Below are 18,734 nucleotides of genomic sequence, written 5' to 3'. Positions count from 1 at the left end.
ATTTATGTGCCACTGATGACAAATAGAAACAAGAGGATTGTTCTGGTTGTTAGCCTGGGGTTGGAGGCAGTCGCCCTGTGGCATCCACACCGGGTTGAAGAGAGTTGTTTTATAAATTTTGGAAGAACTCCCTGGCAAAAGATGTCAAATAACCTCAGGATTTCTGAGATTGACAGGGATAGGGGTGAGCTAATAAATAAAAATATTTATTTTCAAGTTAATGTAACTTGTTTATCAGGTTGTGGGCCACAAACTACCTGCTATAACTCTTGTAAGGATCTGATAAATGGCCTCCAAGTGGCCACGAACAAGAATAGTCTTTATAGGAAGCATTTAAGATCCTGCTTGTAGGCATATGTTGTTATTTTGACTCAACCTCATAAAAGTTAAGAAGAAAAAGAAAAAGGAGACAGAAGAGGAAGAAAGAGAGAGAGTAAGAAGACTAAAATACAATGACCTGTCCTGGCCAGTTGGCTCAGTGGTACAGCATCAGCCTGTCATGTGGAAGTCCCGCGTTTGATTCTCAGTCGGGGCACACAGGAGAAGCAACCATCTGCTTTTCCACTGCTCTCCCTCCATCTCTCTCTCTCATCCCTTCGTGCATCCATGGCTTGAGTGGTTCGAGCAATGTTAGCTCCAGGTGCTGAGGATGGCTCCATGGCTTTGTTTTAGGCACTGAACTAGTTTGGTTGCCTAGCAATGAAGGAGCAGCGCAGGTAGACAGAGCATTGCCCCCTAGTAGGCTTGCCAGGTGGGTCCCAGTCAGGGCACATGTGGGAGTCTGTCTCAGCCTCCCAGCTTCTCATTTAATTAAAAAAAAAAAAAAGCCCTGGCCAGCTGACTCAGCAGTAGAGCATTGGCCCGGCATGTGGAAGTCCTGGGTTCAATTCCCGGTCAGAGCACACAGTAGAAGCACCCTTCTGCTTCTCCACCCCTTCCGCCACTCTTTTCTTTCTATCTCTCTATTCCCTTCCAACAGCCAAGGCTCCATTGAAGCAAACTTGGCCCGGGCACTGAGGATGCCTCCATGGCCTCCGCCTCAGGCACTAGAATGGCTCCAGTTGTAGCACAACACCCCAGATGGGCAAAGCATCACACCCCAGTGGGCATGCTGGGTGGATCCCAGTCGGGAACATGTGGGAGTCTGTCTTTCTGCCTTACTGCTTCTCACATCAGAAAAGTACAAAAAAAAAAAAGAATCACAATGACAGGGCCAGGCTGGGACTTTACTGTCTGAGTCTCAGAGCTGTTTGTCATACTCATCTCTCTGTCATTACAGCTGAAGGCCTGCAAGTTACACATTCAGACTCCCTTTCAGCTGCTCTGTGTTAGCTTCTCTAGTGGAAGGCCCTGATGGAAATAAAAGGTGGGAAGAGACAGCTGCGATGATTCTCAGCCTTGTCCTCACCTCTTGCAGTGGTTGCAGGAGCAGTGTGTATGACACTCACCACAGCCCAGGAAGGCTGTGTCCACAGGGGTGGCTGCCATGTATGGGCTCCTGGTTCTTGCTCAACCAGTTCATTCCCAACAGCGCAGCCTAAGCTTCACCTGCAGTTGTGCGCACTCAGCAACTCCAGCCGCCGTTTTTCTCTTCCACTTCTAGGAACAGTCTGCCGGCCTCTGCAATCAATGGACAGCCTTTGGATTCTCTTTCTTGCTTCTCCAGCCCTGCAAACACCTTTATCACCAATTTCTGGATGAAATTCTACCTGCTCAACAGACCTAGGCAGTTTTCTCTTTCCTTACTGGACACAAACTGATAAACACTAGAAAACACTATGTACAGCTAACTCGATTGCATGCATGAAAACGCATAACCTGCAGAATCACAAAGGGAATAGAGAGGCCCCATCATGGTCAGGACTATGGGACACACTGAAGGTCAGTTAGAGAAAAATTTAATATCAACACACGGTCCAATGTTTTACATTCTCTGAACAAATACACTGGCATCTTCAAATGCACGTGATCGACACTATGACCCAAACTTCAGAAACATTTCCAAAGAGCAGCTCATTTGATAATTGGCATTAAATAATGTTTTTAGATGTGGTATAATTTTGCTGTCACCAGCTGACCTGTAACTTATTTTACCTAAAAGAAGTAGGTTGTACAACGTTTTACTTCTGTCTTCTGTGGTGAAACACCATGTCTTAAAGCTCTGGTCGGCAAACCGCAGCTCGGGAGCCACATAGGTCTCTTTGGCCCCTTGAGTGTGGCTCTTCCACAAAATACCACGTGCTGGTGCTACCTCGATAAGGAATATACCTATCTAAATAGTTTAAGTTTAAAAAATTTGGCTCTCAAAAGAAGTTTCAGTCATTGTACTGTTGATATTTGGCTCTGTTCACTAGTGAGTTTGCCGACCCCTGTTAAGGGAACAGAGAGAATCGGGGTGACGTAGCTGCCTGGTGCTCCTGGAGTACTTCTACTCACAGCCCATGCCACTCGCTTCTCCAACAATTATTCAAGTCCTCCCCTAACCTTCATTCCCCCTTTGCCCAGAAATCTGCCCTCTCTGAAGGGCTTTGTTCCAGCCCGCACTTGTACCTCACTTCCTCTGGATTCAGTTCTCAGTAGGTTTTATCCCATCAGCCCGCTCTCTGTGGGAAAACACTTCTCATCACTTTATTTCCCCCCACCCCACACTGCTGAGTTTAGAGCTTTTTTCTTTTGTTGTATGAACATCGTTCTGTGGAGTTTTTTTTGTGGCAGTGGGGACTTCAAAGGAGGATGGGCAGAGACTACACTCATGGTCAGTCTGTTCTGCCAATTCCGTCTTCGGCAGTGTGCTGATTGTCACTGCAGTCAGGGGCTTTGGCTGGTCATGACCTTGTGGTGGCAAATGGAAGATTCTTATGAGTTACTTTTTAAGCTAATACATCTCCTTTTGAAATTTGTTTCTTTACTGAGAAACCTGAATTTCCTATATTGGATATAATGACAGAGATAAAGATCTCTGTAGCAGGGAAATGGTTTCAATACCATTTAAGGGAGAAAACCAGGTTGGACTCGGTCTGTGGATAGCACACCACGACTGGTTTCCTGACGCCTTCCCAAGACAGACAGGGAAGAGGCAGGCAGACTGTTCAGGAACATCTGGATTGGGAATGTGGGTCCAATTTTCCAACTGGGGGGGGGGTGTTTATAAACTAGGTCCACTTAAGAGAGTCATTGAGTTTTTCTAAGTGTCAGTAAATGGAAACTCTTCTTTATTTACAAGAGAATAACAGGAATTAACTGTTCGCATGTCTTTGAGACACTGAACAAGGTGTCCTATCAGATTCTCTCCGGAACAGGAACGCTAAATCCAGGGACGGCATTCCTCTGCAAAGAAGGCACTTTGGGGTCATCCTCACTCCTCCCAGCTCCGTGCTCCACATTTTCCTCCCTCGTCCTTCCCCAGCACCAATGCTCCCTCTATCCGCCACTCTGTTACCTGTGCCCTCCGTGGGCTCGAAGTCGTTTCTGTTTCGCTTCATCTGCCTATGTTGCTCTAAATCTCTTCTGCTGCTCCGTGGGAGTAAATTCGGAAGAGACAGCCATTAAACACACCCGGAGTGACTGGGAAGAGCCCTCTTTTGTCAAGAAAAGCAGAGCTGGTCAGTTCTTCTGAACTAGGACCAATGCCAGTGAACCTGTTGCAAAACACAGCTTCAGGTGCCCCCTAGCGACAAAGGGTAGATTGCACTCATTCAGGGCGACCCCAGATTCTACCTGAAATGGTGCCACCTGGGGGTGCAGACATTACAGAGTGTTCAGTCTGAGAAAATCTCCCTGGATGTTTCTTCCTGTGTGCAGTCCCACGGTGGACCTGATTGTGCCACACCTTCCCCATGATCAGTTTCAAAGGTCCTATGAATAATTAGAAAGCCTAAAGGAAATAACTTAGCGGATAATAAATATTTGAAGAAATAATTCATGAGAAAATTCCAAAGTTATGAAAAACATCAAGTGCCAGATAAAGAAGCCGTGCAAACGTCCCCTATGGCTGATGACGGCACAGCTTGTATGAGACCGACACTGCCTCCAAGAGCAGGTGGAAAATCTAAGCTGAAGTATGAAAACCAGGTGTCTGCCAGTGTTGCTGAGCAACCAAAGCAGGGTGGATGTGAGTGGGCGGAGTTCTAGGAGAAGGGCGGCTACAGAGAAGTGAGTGCAGGGCTGGGAGCCACCTTACCCTTCGGTAAGGTGACCAACCTTTTTACAATAAAAGGGAGGACAAACATAAATTGAAGAAAACAATATGGTAAATAAAGGAAACATTTTATTAATTGCAATGATAATACACTATTATATGAAAATGCATAATATTGATAAAAAACATTTGTAATACTTTATGTTGTAATTATGCTTTCAATATATTGCTTACATATAATATTTTATATGTCATTATGCTATTGAGTTTTAATAATAATTGTAAGAAAAAATAATATTATCTACATGAGTACTTTTCCACTGAATGAATATATTTTGTCAATGTATCATCCTGTAACAATATATTGGAAATATCTGAACAAGAAATATCCTTCATACTGAATTTTACAGCAAGTGCTGCAGCTAGAGTATCAATATTCAATCTTGATTTCTCACTTGTCCAAAAATCATTAGCAATTGAAAACACTCTTTCAATTACTGCATTAGTTCCAGGGCAGCACAATGTAAATTGAACAAGAATAAGTAAATTCACACATGAAATATGTTCATTTTTGAAATTGCTGGATATTTCCACCCATCTTTTATCAATTTTGATGTGTTCATTTTCCCATTGTATTAATTTTTCAGAATTTAAATATACATTCAGTCTCCTAATTTCTTCAAAGATACAACTGTCATCTATTTTGATGTTTGCATTTCTTTAGATAAAAACTCAAGACAAGATTCAATATCTGTCCAATATACTTGCGATGAAGTAAAAAAACACCATTTGAAAACTGTTATTTCCTGTGATGTTTGTTTCAGACCATTCTTCAATATATTGAAAACATGTCTGGTAAAAATTCTGTACTTCTTTGATAAACAAAATTTATATTGGAGGATAGAGTCATTCACAATAAGACTAATTTCCATAGATGAAATGTGTTCATCTTCAATCTTTTGAATCATTTTGTGAAAAACAAATGCTTGATTATGTACAAAATACATTAATATCTCAGATATTTTATTATTGAAAAATGATTCCAGGATTTTGGGACATCTGTCTAAACTTGAAAAATATGAACGAAGAGGCCCAAATAATTATAGAACACATTTTATAGCAGGTATTAGAGCAAGCCATCAAACTTTTGAATATCCTAAAAGTTTTTTGTATTCAATATTTACTTCTTATCAAAATTGTTTAAAGTAGCCTACAATATGCTTTGTGAGGTTTTAAATTACAAATCCATATTTTTATATATCTACAGCTTGCAGGTTTTCTTCTTCTTCTTAAGTAAATCTAAGATATTTTATATCTCCCAAGAAATTTGTGCTCATTTCATTTAAATTTTCAAATTTATTACCATAAGTTGTTCCTAATATGTGTAGAACCTGTAGTTCCTGAACTTCTTGACCATTAATTTATTACTGTCCATGAGTGGGAAGTGGAAACCATGGCTGTGACTCCACCATGGGTGATGTCATTGATGAAAACCACATCAGTAGTTAAACAATGAGCTAGTCCTGCTGTTTATAACAGAGACTGTGTAGTTATTTCCAGCAGTCATTCCCTACCCTAATGTTCCATTCACAACATCCCTGATTAACGATTTGACAATATTGCCACAGCACAAAGATAAGTGTCCATCACTATATTCTTCAGACCCGGGGTTTCTGACCACATGGATAAACCTTGAGGAAGTATGATAAAAGAAATAAGCCAGTCATAAAAAAGACAATTGTTGCATTTTGTAGAGTAAAACATCTCTAAGAACAGAAGGTAGAAATGTAGCTTGTGGTGGTGAGTGGTGAGAAAATGGGAGATGCTAAGGGTACAGACCTGCACATTAGGTGACGAGAAGGTCCAGATTGGTTGCTCTGCAGAGTGAATGTTCCTAACTCAAAGAAACTGTACATTTAAAGTGCAGAGAAGTGTAACATTTATGTTATGTGCATTTACTATGATTAAATTTTCTTTTAATTAACAGCCTCTCAATTAAGAATGAGGAAAACAAAATAAAAACAACCATGATACAAAAAATATTTTAGTTCCTTCAATAAACCATCTGTAATCCTAACATTCTTCCTTGGTGATTGACTAACACAGGGGTTTTAGAGACACAACGACACAAGCGTGGTTCTCGCGCGCGCGCGCACACACACACACACACACACACACACACATGCAGCTGGGGATGTCACCCTACCCCTTGGCACTGGCTCTCTGGACCCAGCACTGCCACCCTCCATCACCAGCATCCCAGCCCGCACTCTACTGGGCCTGGACTGCTGGCACTCACTGGTGTTCTTGGCACAATCCACATCGTTCATACCAACTCTTATTAGGAACACAGACTAACGTCCTCTGACTGACACCTCTAACTGTGTCATCAGATAAGAAGTGCACCTGGGACACACAGGAGCATGTAAACGAGCCCTGCCTCCCCCGAGGCAGCTCAGGGATGTGCTGAGGATGGATGAGGCCAAAGTGGGCAAAGTGCAAAGTCAGAGGAGGCGAGGGCATCCCGGCTGCCCATTCACTCTTCACCTGTGACCCTGACTCCTGCTCCCATCCCTCTTCAGAGCTGCCATTGCTCAGAATCTTTAGGCCTTTCCTCCCTTGCAAGCCCCTGGCCGATCTGACTGGGTAATGGGGATCCAGCAACTACAGCCCTATTTCCCCTTGGGTCTCCCCAACAGGACCTTCTCCTTCTCTGTGGACACGCCCACTGCAGCCTGAAAAGGACAGGCTCCTCCCAGGTGGCCCAGGGCTCATCTGAGCAAATGCAAACCTCTGTAAATGCATCAGAGAACCAGAACTGAGCATGGCCCATAAATTCTTAATAAGTGTGTTTATGTGTGTTTGCACATGTACATATGTATATAACAAATAAGATGTAAAGGGTATGTCCAGGTAAAGGGTCCTTTAGCCAGGACCTAATGGTGTCACAGGCTGGAGGTGTTTTGAAGAAATGAGAGGTATTTCCTCATATGACTTATTGAGTCTTTGGTACTTGTGGCCACTTCTTCGTAAAAACATATTAAATAACATATCTTATAATGACATTAAAATAATGATGCATATACCCTCAGAGGTTCATTAGTGCATATTGATTATTACTATATTTGCTTTTGGTTAACATTTTAAAAGACATTGTAACACTTTTTTGGGACCAAAAGGTATTGTCTGCCTTGTTCCCTGTTTGGGTTATGGCTGGTGGAAGTCAGCCTGAGAAGGGGTCAGGGCTCAGGCTGGGTGAGAGGGACCCGTGCTGGTGTGAGCAGAGGGCGCTCGTCCCCCACCCCTGGTGTCAGGATAGTGAGGACGGGCCACAGTGAGGAGAGCTGAGTCCGAGTAAAAATCACTCACTTTGCTTCTTTCCCAGGGAATTCCAATCTTACTGCTGGTTGGTCACTGTGGGATGAAAGAGTGGATCACACTGCCCCCTGCAGGCCATGACCAGGGACAGTCACACAGTTGAAGGAGGGACCAAAGATATCCATAATAGGGTAAATAAATTGTAATGAAATATTTTTAAAATTCAAAATTGAGGTCACACATTAATTTTCCGATCAAGACAGGATTCAGCCCTGCTTTGCCTGAGTCACCTCTGTCACTAGCTCTGTCCCCTCCCTGCACCTCTGGTCAGGGACAGAGAGCACCCAGAGAGGAGTCTGAGTGGTCAGCAGGGCACAGCGTTAACACGGGGACAGCAGTGGATCCGGGACAGGAAGCTGAGCAGATGCAGCAACAAGACCTTGGAGCCCACAGTGCTCAGATGGACCCAGGAAGGTGGGATGATGAGGAGAGAGCATCACTTTTCAATGCACTGGGTCCATGACAGGCAGGAGATGCTGAGGGGCAGAGTGCCTTTCTGATTCTCAACCCTCCATTCATGAGTTCTGTGATGAGGATTGTGTACAGGCGTGTGCGCACATGAGCAACATGTGTGTGATTGTGTCTCTAAAACCCCCGTGTTAGTCAATCACCAAGGAAGAATGTTAGATTTATAGATGCTTTATTGAAGGGACAATGTATGTGAGGTTTCAACAATTGTCTTGCAGTCTGTAGATCAAAAGACAGAAGAGGGTGCTAAGTCGTGGTTTCTACTCATCGTCAGTCGGTTTCTGATCATTCCCTGTAGTCTGAGCCAAAGGTCTGGGGCAAAGTTAATATGCCTTACACCAAACACTATTGTATATTGCATCCTGGAAAACAAAAACAGTCATCGCTTACATGTCAGTTCTTCTAACAAAGGACAATCCTGAGAAACAAGCATTTCCTCTATCTTATCCCCAGATTGGTCCACACCCAGCGGCAGAGAGCTGGTGGTGGAGGTAACATCAGAATTCTGTGCTGTGTCTTCCCGCTCAGGAGACCTCTGCTGATGCCAGAGGGGCCGGTGCTCCCAGCACTTCCCCAGCAGGGATCCCTTTGCTGATTTTCCCTGCATGTTTCCTCTTCTTCAAGAATATACCCAATAAATACACTGTGTTGTCAGTTTTCAGTACCTCAGCCCCAATACGCGGCAGCAGTTTGAGTTCCTGCATGGCCTGCATGTTAAGAACTAGGGCAAACGGACAGATGCCTGCACCCTATCCTTTTTTAGGCTACTAAACTTTCTAGATGTTCACTCTTACAGATTTGTATGATTTAGTGTTTTCTTTTTAAATAGTTCCCCTCATCTTTGATTGGAGAGGTTGTTAATATTTTTTTAAGTTTTAATCATGATAACTACACGTAACACCTATCTCTGCACTCTAAATATACAGACTAATTGGTAAGAATATTCACCAGCAGAGCAACCAATCTCCTAGACCAGTGATCAGCTAATGTGCAACTCTCCAGGCCTAATATCTCCCATTTCCTCACCGCCCTCCCTGCACACCGCTGTACTGAGGGGAAGGGAAGCCTTTATCCAAACACCCTTTTCCCTCTCGCATATCCAGTATTCACTCACTGGAGATTCCACAAAGTGCACAGGCTCAGCAACACCAGCTTGGATGGCTTTCTGGGTGTCAAAGTACTAAAACTCGCTAACAATTATATTCACTGAAATAATATAAACTGTGAACAACTGTAGCTTTGAAGAAATTAGTATCTACCTTTGACATTGTCTATTTCTGACTAGTGGTTAAAAGCAGTTAAGAAGAAAACAACTTACCACCATCACTTGGGCATTTGTCAAAGTTTCTTCACTCTGCTGGAGAAAGCACTGCTTCGCTTGTCTTATGGCATCTTCTGCTTCTGCATCCGGTATAAATTGTTTGAAATTTTCTACGTATTGATCCTCGCTCACATCAGGGGAAATTGCCTGATTGATCACCTGGCTCACAAGTGTGCAGCCAGAACCTGGGATAAAAGTGTGCAAAAGCGACTCAGTCACAGAGGCATGAACTCCGTGTTGGGCAGCCGTGATGCTTGTCCTTCTCCCACATCCCAGCTGCACGTCCATTCAGAAAGATGACGGGGAACGATCTGAGTCCTCGGACAGTAACTCAGGATCTGGGTATTCTTTAAGCCCTCACACACTGCTTCCTTGTTTCACATACACACACACACACACACACAAACACACACACACACAGGCACACACACACACAACTATAAACTAGAGAAGTGAAGTGCCCTGTCCTGGGGTGTGGGGAGCAGAGATCTCCCACAGCGACCCTGACAACAAATCCCAGAGCTCTGCCCCATGCGGACTCACCTGCGTAGCAGTAAAAGGGGAGGGCAGCGAGCACGAGGACTGGGAGCAGCTTCATGGTCCCGGCAGCGGCTCTGGCTGGTCACTGTGGTGTGGCAGGAAAGAAGGATCTCACTTTGGAGTTGAGTGCCCAGACCTCCTCCTTTTATTCTCCAGGAGGCCACCTTGACTCCTCCCATGGATGAAGGAACAAGTCACCAGACACACCTGGCACTGGCCCAGGAAAGGACCGTGGAAATCCACCAGAACCCAGCTAGTCTGTGCTCTGTGTGTAGAAACCAAAGAGTCAGAGCTGTAGAAACCCTCAAATTTTTTCTATCTGTAGCAATGGAGATGTCATTAGATGAAATTAATGTAGAAGGTCCGTCACTAAATGGACAGAATGCAGAGGCAGCAGCACAGACTGATTCCTCTGAGCAAACTGATGTGTGGTCTCCCTCCCATGAGGTAGACATATCATCTCTGTCCAGCTATAGGCAATGCGACAGAAGAATTCAAGTGACTTGATCATAGCCACACAGCTAGTGGGTAGCAGAGATGGGTGTTGAGGTAGGTGTTATGGGATCAGAGAGCTCTCAACTCTACTGATCTCCTTAGTTTAACACTTATGGACCTTCAGTTTATGAGTCAAGTGGATTCCTGTAACCTTGATCTGCACAGCAGCTCTATGTGACCTCCAGGTAGATTTCTGTGCAGGCCTCACAGTGTTCTACTCAAGGCCTTTGCTCCATGTGAAGTCTTCTCCACTGCCCTGCCTGGGCACCTTTTAGTTGAAACTATTTACTCCCAATAACACACCAAAGAGAGAACCCACTGCTGGTGTCAGATCATGGCCTTGAATCTTTGGGTTCACCTTCCCAGGACCTAATGGCTCCAGTGTTCACCTGTGTCCTGGTGACGAGGACCTGACCTCATGGCTCGTTCCTCCCTGATCATCTTCTAGAGAGCATGACCTGCACTCTTCTGGACTGTGGGTGAGAATTGTGATAGAGTGGGTGTGAATTGTGATACAGTGGGTGTCTAATTAGGTGTTTTATTACTGTTTTTGGAGACAGTTTGCAATTCTACTAAGAATTCTCTGAGTCTATAGCATGTTTTATTAGTAAATTTATTTAAAAGGAGTTAAATCATTTTAAAATAGGGACTCTAAAAGGCAAGGCTCATCCCCAACTCTAAACCCAGATCAAGCTGACATCATGGTGCTAATATCATATACATAGTTTTCTTAGAGATAACTGGGGTATCACCCACCAGTAGAGCCAGGGTAGGAAAACAAGAAGTGGGAGCCTTGACATCCAGGCATGGGGCCACCTCAGCCCTCTGTTCCCTGGAAATAAATATTAGCTAATTCAATCTCACCCGGATCCATCTAATGACTTGGGACAGGGAGCCGGATTTGGAAGCTGAGTCAATATCACTTGTCACCTCCCAGTATTTCTCTTTGGCTCATTCACCAAAACTTACACAGCTTGATATTTCTACAAAATGTGTGGTTAAGTATTTAATCTGCACACACATGTGACAGTCCATATGGCTTTTTAGATAAATATACCAAATCTTCTCTATTAGTTACTAATTTCCCTCCAGCTAATGCCCATGTTTTCATATTAACCATTGGACTCCAGAGCTTGAATCTGTGATCATAGGAGTGTTACAAGGGGAATAAGGGAGATCTAATACATATTTCCAGTGCTAGAAACACAATTCTCTACTATGGCTGATTTTCTCCCTCCTTGCACCCACCATTGTGGGCATTTGTCCATTCCCAGGATATTTTTCTGTCCCTGGGGTGGGTGGTGGCCATTGGCATCAAATGGATAAAACCATGTTTGCTGCTAAACAACCTTGGCTGCTCAGGGCACCCACTCAGAAAAGACTCCTCAAACTGCAAAGGCAATAAAGCCACGGCCAAGACAACCAATCATAGAGGCATTCATGATTGCATTTGTCCTTGTAGCAAAAGATAAGGACTGCCCTGTCCTTTCACACCAAGAGGACACTGAGGAGCCGCCGCGCTGACTAATGATGGCAGTAGAGAAGTCACGTGTGACCTCTAGTGAATGGAGCTCATCTCCAAGGTCATGACTTTGCCAGGCTTGTCCTCCCACCTGCAGGTCCCCACCTTCTCCTCTCTATCACCCTCGTTGATTTTGTCCTTCAGGATCTATTCACTCCTCCCCTGCTCACAGTCTTCATCAAGAAGAATGCAATCTCACAGGGGGTTTGTTCTCTGTAGAATATCTATAGGCCTTTATTTTCTAATTTAGAATCTCATTTTTTTATAAATAAGTTTTTATTAATTTTAATGGGGTAACATCAATAAATCAGGGTACATATTTTCAAAGAAAACATGTCCAGGTTATCCTGTCATTCAATTATGTTGCATACCCATCACCCAAAATCAGAATGTCCTCCATCACCTTCTATATAGATTTCTTTGTGCCCCTCCCCATCCCCCTGCCCCTCCCTCTCTCCCTCCTTCCATCCCTCTTGTAACCACCACACTCTTGTCCATGTATCTTAGTCTCATTTTTATATCCCACCAATGTATGAAATCATGCAGTTCTTGGTTTTTTCTGATTTACTTATTTCACTCCATATAATGTTATGAAGATCCCACCATTTTGTTGTATATGGTCCGATGTCATCATTTCTTATAACTGAGTAGTTTACCATAGTGTATATGTGCCACATGGTCTTTATCCAGTCTTCTATTTTTTTACAGTGATTAAAGCCTTTAAGCAGACTATTGGCCAATACAGCAAGAATCCATAGAAGAGTAGTGTCCTTGAAGGAGGGACAAGATGGCGATGAAGTAGGCAGACAAACCACTTCCACCTCCCAGAACCAAAGTGGATTACAAACTCAATTTAAGAACTATCATCTAGAAAATCCAACTTTGGACCAAACTAAGAGGACTCTTCAACCAAGGAACAGTTGAAGAAGCAACACCAAGACTGGTAGGAAAGGCAGAAATGTAAAGAGGGCTCCCCAAAGTGAACAGCAGCCAGGAGAGACTCATGTGGCGGGAAGTGAGTTTAGCAGAGAGGGGAGGGTCCTGAGCCCCAGGAACAAAACCCCAGCCTGCAGCCCCAGAGCCCAGAAGAGACATAAGGACAGTATTTAGCTGGAAACAAGACAGGATACTGTTTGTGAGAAAGAGTCTGATTTCTCAGACCCAGGATTCTTCTTAAAGGGACCGCGCAGAACAACTCTCTCACAACCACTCACTCGGGGCTCCAGAGAATGGGGAGAGAAAAGAATACCAGAGTAGCAGGAAGAGAGTGTAATCTAGGAGGCACAGGGAGAAACATTTTGGGAGACAGCCAACCTAACCCCCGGGTCGAGTCACTCTCCAAATCTGAAGTGAATATCCCCCCCCCGGAAACAGAAATACCAGCAAAGGGAAGCAGGAGAGCAGCCAAACAAGCTCTCCCATGGCACTGAGAGCAGAGTTGCTTAGAAGGAGGAAGCTTTTGTGGCTACAGTAGTGCGTGTTAGGGTCTGAGCTGCAGCATCTGCACCCCACACGGCTGAGGGCTCGCTGGAGGGCGGGTGGCAGTGGGACACAGGGGGACGGTTCTGTCAGCAGGAGCGGAAGCCTGCTGGCCACTACTGGGCTCATGTGTGAGCTCAATCTTGCCAGGCTGGGGAGGAGTAGGTGCACAAAAGCAAGCCCAGCTGCCGCAGCCTGTAATCCAACCTGCGGAAGAAGGGCGGGAACCCCGGAAGAGGTGGAGTCCAGCCCTTGAGCAAGGGCACAGGAGCACAGCCTTGCCCCACCCATGGAACCGAGGCTTGTGGCCTGACTTGGGAGCCGGCTCCTCCCATGAGGGTGGAACCAAATCCTGGAACAGGCGAAGTTCTGCTACTTACCTAAGCATGGGCATGCAGTTCTGCCCAGCCAGTGGAGCCAATGCTAGGAGCCATTCCATGAGCGGACTCCTCCTGAAAGGGTGGGGCGAAAGCCGGGAAACAGGCGGAGACCCGCCGCTGAGCAAAGGTGCTCGCCAGTGCCCTCAGGACCGAGCATAATGCCACCCACGAGGGCGGGGCAAAGGCCAAGGCCACGAAGGCTTGTGGACCTGAGCAAGTGAGCACAGCCACTCCCGTGAAGGAGAGGTGAAAACCACAGCAACAGCCCCAGTGGGAAGTCACCAGCAACACCCAAACCCAAAAGCCCTGGGCAGCACCAGAAGAGGGGATGGCGGGCCTGCAAACAGACCATACCTAGGGAACAGAGGCCATACCCAGTGGAATCCAGGGTCCAAAAGCTTCCCTTACACAGAGAAAATGAGAAGGCAGAGAAATGCAACAGAAATGAACCAAGAGAAATCCCCAGAAAAAGACCAAAATCAATCAGTTATAACCAAATTACCAGATGCAGAGTTTAAAATAATGATTGTTAGGATGCTCAAAGATATTAGAACAACAATAGATGGTCATTACAAAAACCTAAATAAAGAGATAGCAAATATAAAAAAGGACATTGAAATAATAAAAAAGAAACAGTAAAAAATGACAAATACAGTATCAGAAACGAAGAACACAATGGAAGGAATTAAAAGCAGCATGGATGAAGCTGAGAATCAAATCAGCGAGTTACTGGACATGATAAATAAAGGCATGGAAGCAGAGCAGAAAAAAGAAAAGAAACTCAAAAAGTCTGCTGAAATTCTAAGAGAACTCTGTGACAACATGAACAGAAATAACACCACATTATAGGGTTCCTGAGAAAGAACAGAAAGAACAAGGGATAGAAACTTTGTTCAAGCATATCATAGCTGAAAATTAAGGCAGGAAAACATCTCACATGTTCAGGAAGCACAGAGAACTCCATTAAGGAGAAATCCAAAGAAATTAACACGAACACACATCATAATTAAAATACAAAAGCTAAGTGATAAAGAGAAAATATTAAAAGCTGCTAAAGAAAAAAAAACTATCACTTACGAAGGAGCCCTCATTAGGATGACTTCTGATTTCTCAACAAAAACACTTGAGACCAGAAAGGAATGGCAAGAAATATTCAAAGTAATGCAAAACAAGAGCCTAAAACCAAGACTACTTCATCCAGCAAGGCTATCATTTAAAATTGAAGGAGAAATAAAAAGCTTTCTACACAAAAATAAACTCGAGAAATTCACTACAACCAAAATATAATACCAAGGCTGAAAGAAATACTAAGGGACCTGTTGTAAACAGATCAAAAAAGAAAAAAATTTAGCAAAACAGGAATACAGTTTTTTTAAAAAAATGGCAATAAACAATTACATATCAATAATAACCTTAAATGTAAATGGATTAAATGATCTGATCAAAAGACACAGGGTAGCTGCGTGGATAAGAAAACAGGAACCATACATATGCTGTCTAAAAGAGACATATTTTAAAACAAAAGATGCATATAGACTAAATATAAAAGGATGAAAAGAAATATTTCACAGAAATGGAAATGAAAAATAAGCTGGGGTAGCAATACGTATATCAAACAAAATGGACTTTAAAACAAAGGCTATAGTAAGAGATAAAAAAGGTCACTACATAATGATAAAAGGAGAATCCAACAAGGAAGATATAACCGTTATAAATACCTACACAACTAATATAGGAGCACCTAAATATATAAAGAAGACTTTGATGGATTTAAAGGGCAAGATAAACAGCAATACTATAATAGTTGGGGATTTCAATACCCCATTAACATCATTAGATAGATCCCCAAGAAAGAAAATTAACAAAGAAACAGCAGACTTAAAGGACATATTAGATCAACTCGATTTAATAGATATCTTCAGAACCTTTCATCCTAAAACAGCAGAATATACATTCTTTTCAAGCACCCATGGTACATTCTCTAGAATAGACCACATGTTAGGGCACAAAAGTGGCCTTAACAAATTTAAGAAGATTGAAATCATATCGAGCACTTTCTCTGATCACAATGGCATGAAACAAGAAATTAAACATAACAGAAAAACTGAAAAATACTCAAACACTTGGAAACTAAATAGCATGTTATTAAATAACAAATGGGTAAACAATGAGATCAAAGAAGAAATTTAAAAATTCTTAGAAACAAAAGATAATGAGCATATAACAACTCAAAATTTATGGGACACAGCAAAAGCAGTCCTGAGAGGGAAGTTCATAGCATTGCAGACATACCTCAAGAAACTAGAAAAAGCTCAAATAAACAACTTGACTCTACATCTAAAAGAACAAGAAAAAGAACAGCAAGTAAAGCCCAGAGCCAGTAGAAGGAACGAAATGATAAAGATCAGAGCAGAAATAAATGACATAGAGGATAAAGAAACAATACAGAGGATCAATGAAACTAGGAGCTGGTTCTTTGAAAAGGTAAACAAGTTGATGAACCTTTAACTGGACTCACCAAGAAACAAAGAGAGAGGACTCAAATAAATAAAATTAGAAACGAGAGTGGAGAAGTAACAACTGACACAACAGAAATACAAAATATTGTAAGAAAATACTATGAACACTTGCCTGGCAACCAGGGAGAGAGGCGCGTTGAAAGGACCAGCTTATCTCCCAGGTGGAAAGAACAGGGAGAAAGACAGACTGTGAGGGGATAAGTAATGCAGGAGAGGAGCTAAAAGGGCTGACTCATCATGCTGGAGGCGGCCATAGCCGGGGAAGGGACTGAACCTTTCACAAAACAGAGCTGAAGTGCTTCTGGATCAGAGACCTCCGGACATCTCTCCAGCTCCAATCAGTGCAATAAGACACAGCTGAAAACAAGAAGTGGGGAGGAGGGGCAGTAACTCAGGTCTCCATGGAGATCTGAGATAGACCTCCGCCTACTGAAACTGAGAAAACACCCTGCCCCCAGTGAGTCTCGCTGGATAAAGAGGCCTTCAGAGTCTCAGGTTACACCCACCGCATTCCTGGATACAGTTTCAAGGAAGCCCCCTGCTGAGATCAGTAAACAAGACTATCACCTGTTAAGAAAACAAACAAATCAAGACTTCAAAGCTGACCAAAACTGAAAGTGGATTACAGATAACAGCTGATACCAACCCAAGAAGACCTAGATATAACACAACTGAAAACTGGAGGCAGACAACACCAAGACTAGACTCAACCAACTCTACAAATAAAACAAAACAAAAAAAAGAGGATGAGAAGACAAAGGAGTGCAATCCAAATGAAACCACAAGAGACACCTTCGAGAGATGAACTGAGTGATATGGAAATAATCAAACTTTCAGATGCAGAGTTCAAAATAATGATTGTAAGGATGTTTAGGGATCTTAGAACAACAATGGAGAGGCAGTTTGATAACCTAAATAAAGAAATAGCAAGTATAAAAAAGAATCAGTTGGAGACGACAAATACAATATCAGAAATAAAGACCACAATGGAAGGAATTAAAAACAGGATAGATAGAGCAGAGGATCGAATCAGCGAGTTAGAGGACAACTGGAATGAAGGCATGAAAGCAGAGAAGAAAAGAGAAAAAAGACTCAAAAATCAGAGAAAACCCTTAGAGAGCTCTGTGACAACATGAAGAAAAATAGCATCCTCATCATAGGGGTTCCTGAAGAAGAAGAAAAAGGACAAGGGATAGAGACTTTGTTCAATCATATCATAGCTGAAAACTTCCCTAAATTAATGCGAGAGAAACTCTCACAAATCCAAGAAGCACAGAGGACTCCATTAAAGAGAAACCCAAAGAAACCTACACCAAGACACATCATAATTAAAATACAAAAGCTAAGTGATAAAGAGAAAATATTAAAAGCTGAAAGAGAAAAAGTTATCACCTAAAAAGGAGCCCCCATAAGGATGACATCTGACTTCTCAACAGAAACACTTGAGGCCAGAAGGGAATGGCAAGAAATATTCAAAGTAATGCAGAACAAGAACCTACAACCAAGACTACTTTATCCAGCAAAGCTATCGTTTAATATCAAAGGAGAAATAAAAAGCTTCCCAGACAAAAAACAACTCAAGGAATTCATTACAACCAAACCAATGCGGCAGGAAATATTAAGGGGCCTGGTGTAAACAGATCAAAGTGGGAAAAGAATACAGCAAAAAAAAAAAAAAAAGGAATACACCTTTAAAGAAGAAAATGGCAATAGACAACTACATATCAATAATAACCATAAATGTAAATGGATTAAATGATCCAATCAAAAGACATAGGGTAGCTGAATGGATAAGAAAACAGGACCCATACATATGTTGTCTACAAGAGATACACCTTAGAACAAAAGACACACATAGATTGAAGGTAAAAGGATGGAAAAAAGTGTTTCATGCAAACAAAAATGAAAAAAAAGCTGGGGTAGCAATACTTATATCAGACAAATTGGACTTTAAAACAAAGGATATAATAAGAGATAAAGAAGGCCACTACATAATGATAAAGGGAGTAATCCAACAGGAAGATATAACTATTATAAATATCTATGCACCTAATATAGGAGCACCCAAATATATAAAGCAGACTTTGATGGATTTAAAGGGTGAGATCAACAGCAATATTATAATAGTAGGGGATTTCAATACCTCACTAACATCATTAGATAGATCCTCAAGAAAGAAAATTAACAAAGAAACAGCAGACTTATTGGAAACACTAGATCAACTCGATTTAATAGATATCTTCAGAACCTTTCACCCTAAAGCAGCAGAATATACATTCTTTTCAAGTGCTCATGGTACATTCTCTAGGATAGACCACATGTTAGGGCACAAAAGTGCTCTCAACAAATTTTAGAAGACTAAAATCGTATCAAGCACTTTCTCCAATCACAATGGCATGAAACTAGAAATGAATCACAACAGAAAAGCTAAAAAATTCTCAAACACATGGAAACTAAGTAGCAGGTTGTTAAATAATGAATGGATTAAGAATGA

At 42.6% G+C, this 18,734-nt stretch overlaps 2 protein-coding genes across 2 annotated transcripts in view; both read right to left on the bottom strand.

The window, feature by feature from the left end:
- LOC136320896 (secretoglobin family 1D member 2-like) overlaps positions 1-18,734 on the bottom strand; it is a 181,066-nt gene that overhangs the window by 105,262 nt on the left and 57,070 nt on the right. The window lies entirely within an intron of this gene.
- LOC136320892 (mammaglobin-A-like) lies at positions 8,192-9,939 on the bottom strand. The gene is made up of 3 exons (XM_066254036.1): positions 9,849-9,939; positions 9,303-9,490; positions 8,192-8,346 (listed from the first exon to the last, which is right to left on the bottom strand). Exons 1-3 carry the CDS (start codon positions 9,901-9,903, stop codon positions 8,308-8,310), a joined length of 282 nt encoding a protein of 93 aa, XP_066110133.1. The 5' UTR covers positions 9,904-9,939; the 3' UTR covers positions 8,192-8,307.

Source organism: Saccopteryx bilineata, chromosome 1 (assembly GCF_036850765.1).
Source record: "Saccopteryx bilineata isolate mSacBil1 chromosome 1, mSacBil1_pri_phased_curated, whole genome shotgun sequence".
NCBI classification, from domain to species: Eukaryota; Metazoa; Chordata; class Mammalia; order Chiroptera; family Emballonuridae; genus Saccopteryx; species Saccopteryx bilineata.
The sequence above is the reverse complement of the archived record's forward strand: the minus strand, read 5'-3'. Positions and strand labels throughout refer to the sequence as shown.

Excerpts from the sequence above, each read along its gene's own strand:
- LOC136320892 (XM_066254036.1), bottom strand. The coding sequence starts at position 9,903 with ATGAAGCTGCTCCCAGTCCTCGTGCTCGCTGCCCTCCCCTTTTACTGC. Across the intron at positions 9,491-9,848 it reads CCCCTTTTACTGCTACGCAG|GTTCTGGCTGCACACTTGTG; the intron begins GTGAGTCCGCAT and ends CTTTTATCCCAG. Across the intron at positions 8,347-9,302 it reads CAAATGCCCAAGTGATGGTG|GATGCAATATACAATAGTGT; the intron begins GTAAGTTGTTTT and ends TTTGTTTTCCAG.